Raw genomic sequence first — 6,000 nt, 5'->3', positions numbered from 1 at the left:
AGTTTCAATTTTCGAGATTTTGCGGAGAAAGGGGAGAACCTCCCAACCTTCGTACTGTATAATGTGTTGGTCAAAAAAATTAAATTTTTTTTACTATTCGATTACTTTCCCTTTATTTAAGCCGTTCCAAATATTATCAATTAGAAAGCTAATCTGTGTTAAAACACAACCATTTTTGGAAGTTTACTTATACTTCAGCAGTTACTGCAACTATGTTATTATAAACATTCATACATATGCTCATAATATAAGCATAACGATCATAATAAACACGAATATGAACTGACCAAGCGGAACGAGAATGCAAATTATTGAGATCTTGATAGAAATTCAAACGTGTGTAATATTTGGGTGGGAGGAAAAGAATGCTGAATGTATTGGAATTTTCTACTGCTTTCGCAATTCTTTGACCAACAGAACGACGGGCACCTGTCTGTACTCTCTGCGCATACCAAACGTTATGTTAAGGCAGAGAAAGGTGGAAAAGCTATTTCCGGGAGTATGATTCACTATCTGTCATTCCATATTAGGAAGAAAAGTTGTTTATTTAGTTTCGGCTTTGGTACGGAGGAAAATTGCGCGTTCATTTAAAAAAAAGCACTAAAAGCAAAAAGTAAGCACTAAAAACCAAAAAATAAAGGCTTTAAAGAAAAAGTAAGCACCTACAAGGGCCTTTATATTTTATTTTCAAATATAAGGACTTATAAGCACTTACAAGGACCGCTACGAACCCTGAATAATATTTATTACAGTGATATAGGGACAGGATCAAAATGTTGCCTACTTTGGCGACTTTTACATAATTTAAGAGCCCACCAGCGGCCGAGCGTTAAAGTCGCTGAACACTGGTAGTTCGGTCCGAGGTTCAAATCCCGCGAACGGGCTGGCTGCATGGGTGTTTTCGTGGTTTCCCCATGTGTAACGTGTATACGAGCCAGTTTCCCTTAGAAAGTCCTCCACGAAGACATCCCTCCCCTTAGGCAGATACCCCTCGAGGCTTTGCCATAATTAAATAACCTAACCTAACCTAACATCAGTTAAGATTACAATGTGTTACATCAGTTAAGATATTGCATCTATATTTATGTCTGTTGCTAAACTGTCATATTTTGTTGCAAGTTCTTAGGAAGAAACAAAGGTAAGAGAAGCAGAATAGATTCTGACAACTAAAATAAATTCGTTTTAAATCACTGTATTATAAATCCAGCATGAATGAATCTTAAAAGCAGGTATTTAAAATAAACATACACATGTAATATGTTACAGGCACTGTATACTGATAAATTATACAACTTATTATAGTTACACTTTTTATTAAATCCAAGAAACATATCACAGAAAAATATTATTAATGCAGTTCACATTAGTGCAAAGTCGCAGAATTCATTAACAAATATAATTCATTCATTACATTTAGTATTTTTATCACAGTTCAATTTTTTATTTAAAGAGAAAATATTAATCTCTGCATTTTATTATATACAAAATTACACAGCAAGTACAATATATAATATAGAAAAACCATAATCAAAATCCTGATATGTAAAAAAAAAAAGTGACAGAACGAAGAAGTAATAAATGTATATCAATCAAACTTAGTTAAGCCATTTCCATGTAGCAAAATGTATAGTATATGAAGTAAAATATTCAAAAATTCATCAAAAGATTACATAAAAAATATTTTCAAACTAAATACAAATTTAATAGAAAATCAACCTGCAAATAAACAAAATCTGAAAGCTCTTAACAATACAATACTTAAAGTTACACAGTTTCCCACTATGTATAAAATATTTTTTTCTGCATAGCTCATATCACTTTACTGTTTCAAACTCAAACGTTATGCCACGTTTCTCAAGTCGTTCACAAAGAGAAGTGTTTTCAAAAGCCACACCAGGAGTAAGAACGCCACCTCTGCAAGAGAAGAATATCTCATAGGTATGACCTTCAAAATGCATAGATAAATAAATAAATGGGTTAATGCACTAGAGCAGGGTTTCTTAAATTTTGTGACCCCTAGGACCCCATAATATTTTTTAAATTTTGTGCGGCCCTGTAAGCATTGTGCAAATATGACACAGGCGTGAGCGAAACTGTCAATTTTTCACTTGTACTGTAATATACTATTGCAGTTTTAGGTCTTTAACTTTAATTTCTAATTTTAAGACATAGACCAATGTGAAAATTTTAAATAAGTAACAGACGAAATGACAGCATCACGTGCAAAGAAAGGATAATGAACGTTTCTATTATAAAAAGAATGTGCCAAAACATTTTCATTTTTTCCTTTGTCTGTATTGTCTTATCTTTATCTATTTTCAGATACATTGTGTAAAAATACTTGGTAATTATAAAACTATTATAATAAGTTATGGAAAAATTAAAACTGATAAAATTTTTGGCAACCCCTTGCTGCAGGTCCCGTTACCCCCAAGGGGGTCGTGACCCACAGTTTAAGAAACCCTGCAACAGAATAATAAAGAGATATTTCATTTCTTTTCAAAGAAATGCTATAAACATAACATAATCTCCAATATTTATACCTTATTGCATTAATACTACTTTAAATACATCTGGCAAAACTTCCAGTATACATCCCGATTTTAATATATACATACACACACAAGGTGCAATAAAACTGATGGTTATACCTTTAAGGAGTGGTAGCCTACAAAATGACAATCATTTTCTGTAAAGGAATATATATGTGTAAGCCATACATTGTGGCACAAGCACAAGAAAAATGACATGAAAGGAAACATAAATTATTTACTTGCATTGGCAAGTGTTTCTTTACAACAATGCTTAAAAATAATAGCTCAAAATTATTTCTATTAACAATAACACATACTTGATTGCATCAATGTAGTGATTAGCTGGCGCACTTGCTGATAGAGGGCATAGTAGCTTGTGAGCCACATATGCACCTCAAGTTAACAAATTTTTTATTTTGAAATACAGTTGCAGTTTGAAACAGAAAACATGCTTTTTTCCTTAAGTAATTTAATCTTTTTAATTATATTATATGCAGTAATTATCGATTTCAAATTGCCCATCATGCACTAATCATAACAGTAGCAAACAAAATGGTCAGTACTTCTATTTTGCTAGTTACTACTCTGGCTATGTTATTTAAACATGTGATGATCAGCATAAAAGATTTTTTTTTTCTTTCAGCTTTACTACATTTTGAGCAACATTGCTTTAGAGTCTTCAATTCTTCTATATAGTTCTTATGCATTCAGCACCTGTACGAGTATCAGAAAATTTGTTATTTCTTGAAAATCATTACTTTGTTCAGCCCTTTAATGCCTTTAGTAAATGTTGAAGAAACCTCATTCCACAAGCAGGAAAACTGCACAGTTCATGCAGGGGGTCTTTCAAACTGGGAAAGAAAATGAAATCTGGTGTACTTATACGTAGTTTTACAATGGATGAGGTAAAACTTTATATTCCTGCTTGGTCAACGCATATGTCATAACTTTCCTAAGTGCTTGTTCTTTTTATAAAATTCCAAATGCATTGTCTATCCCTAATAAAGTCATGTTCTTTTGTGTGTTTTTCTGCACATTTTTGCAACCACTCGCATTAATATGTCACAATCACCCATTTTCTACATGGAACTGTATCTTTCATAATAATTCCTTTGTAATGCCAGGGTAGGTATGAGGCTTTCTGCCACATATTGCAATTTTACAGTTCCTAAATTCCGCTGCTTAGCGCAGCCATACAAGCTACACTAGCTCTGAGTAACCCTCGACAGAAAATTGCATCAATTAGTGAGGGATTCGAAAGTCACAAACATTTCATTTACAGGAAACTTTTATCAAAATACAGTATGCTGGTCACTGTAGTTTATGACATTTTTTTCACATGTTCCTACATGATTTTTCTTCTTTTTTAGCCAGCTATAAGTACCACACTTCTTTCGTTCAATGATGATTCTTATCTTCCTGGCCTCTAATCAAAAAATATATCCAACATGCTCTCCACAAAAGCAAGCAGCCCAAAGAAGACTCTACTATAATCTACTGTTCAACTGCCATAAACTTCACGTTGTGCTTTCAGAAATCCTGCTGCAGTTTTGCTACGTAAACTTCCAATTTTGAAATATGATCTTTGATTTTTTAATGCTTATAGTAAGTAACATAGACACCGTTTCAAAATAACATATCCAGAGGATTCAGGTGGACACTTGCATTAGCCTTATACCTTCAACTACAAAATTATACAAATATATAAAACTTGTTATACATTATTATATTGTTATATAGTATATTGTTATATACTATATATAAATACTAAGGGCTACCAGTTATTATTATATATATTTTTATAAGAAATGTAAAGTGCATCTTTAAAAAAATATTGGAAGATTTGTAGTGGCACCATCATAGCTGGATCCCAGTTAGTCCAATGTGAAAGAAGCTTATACTGAACAATATGACATAATTTACTAATATTACATAAAAGAAAACAAAATGGAAATAAAGAAATAATATGTTCAAACAAGCATAATTCTTCATTCTTCAATGTAACATATATGAATAGGCAAATATTTAGTTATGCTAAACATCCCTGTTCTTGTGTAGTACAGAATTAAAAGTTCCTAGATTCATTAGAAGCACATACACGAAGTTTTTCTATGTGCTTTGAAGCAGCAAAATTACAAATTACAAAATAAAATTACCAAATTCGGCATTTGACCAAAAGTACAAACATGCATAATACTTTATACTAAATTTTCCATAATATATTGTAATATGTCCAAGATTAATAAAATCTTGATTCAGATACCTAACTGAAATGGATATCTACTGCAAGAAATTCTACTAGGAATATGGATGCGAATCTTTCTTTGCATGGCTGATCATCCATTTATTCTGCAGTTCAATTAGGAATATGGGTATAATCTCCCTTTGCATGACCGATCCTTCATTTATTCTGCCATTCAGTTAATTTAACCCATAAAACTTTGTTTCTATGGTTCTAATAAGAGTTTTTTTTATGAAGTCAGAATCGTAGGGTAAATTCCATTTTTCTTGCATCACCTACTTTGCAATGCTTATATCTCATGCGATATAGTATTTTAAAGACCTATTTACATCATGCTGATAATCATCTCAAACCTTACCGAACAGTACAATATTCTTGTGTGCATACGGGTTCACAATAGATTGAATGCACACAGGTCCGATGATAAGTTGACAACATTTATTTTATCCAAAAAAAAAAAATCAGAGTTCTGGAATTTGACACAGAAATTTCACAGGTATTCACAGTATCACAGAGTACAATCAGTAGTTACACTTCAAACTACTAAGAACGTTAAAAACAATGCAATGCAAAGCACATCTAAAGAGAAAGCTAACCAGAGATATCTCAGTACTCTGAACTCACCACTGAATTAACAATTTATAACAACTGACAGCAGATGCTTTCTCCAGTCTTATATAGTTTTCTCCCAGCCGCCAAGATATTTCTACTATTTTCTGCTTCTCAAAATTACTGGAAGGCAATATGAGGGTCAAAATACGATTACAGCTATGGCATACCTGCCAACCTCTAAAGATAAAAATTCAGAAGATTTCTCCAAAATTCAGAAGAACACGAAGAATTAATATCATGCTTTGATATTGAAAAAATAACAATTTATACAAATAGAAAAAAGAAAATTGTACTTACATTAGTAAATCTCAATTAAGTAGTAACTAAAAACTTTATTAGGAAACATAAAACAAGAACTTAATGTTACACAAAATTATTGCAATGAATTTAGACTGCATTTTTTGGCTTTAGCCAAAAATTCATGTCATAAAGATAAGATATTGTCATAAAGATATTGTTGTCATGAAGATAAAATTTCCTGTCATAACAATTAGTTTCCTCATAACATTTAGCAATTAAAATGTTTTCTAGAGTTTTTGGTGAAATTGAAGAACGAAAAATAGTTTTGTTTTTCTTCACAACATTGAAGACTCTCTCGCACTCAGCATTACT

The 6,000-nt window shown here is 31.8% G+C and overlaps 1 protein-coding gene across 1 annotated transcript in view; it reads right to left on the bottom strand.

Moving 5' to 3' along the window:
* Positions 1-1,293: 1,293 nt before the first annotated feature.
* LOC118190573 (saccharopine dehydrogenase-like oxidoreductase) overlaps positions 1,294-6,000 on the bottom strand; it is a 60,436-nt gene continuing 55,729 nt past the window's right edge. The window contains exon 12 of the mRNA XM_085823232.1: positions 1,294-1,914. Coding sequence (XP_085679358.1) covers positions 1,815-1,914 — 100 coding nt within the window. The 3' untranslated portion in view covers positions 1,294-1,814. The remainder of the gene's footprint in view (positions 1,915-6,000) is intronic.

Source organism: Stegodyphus dumicola, chromosome 9 (genome assembly GCF_044657685.1).
Source record: "Stegodyphus dumicola isolate Sdum_Otavi_A_Nest chromosome 9, ASM4465768v1".
NCBI lineage: Eukaryota > Metazoa > Arthropoda > Arachnida > Araneae > Eresidae > Stegodyphus > Stegodyphus dumicola.
Note: the sequence above shows the minus strand (reverse complement) of the source record. Positions and strands in the feature narration are given on the sequence as shown.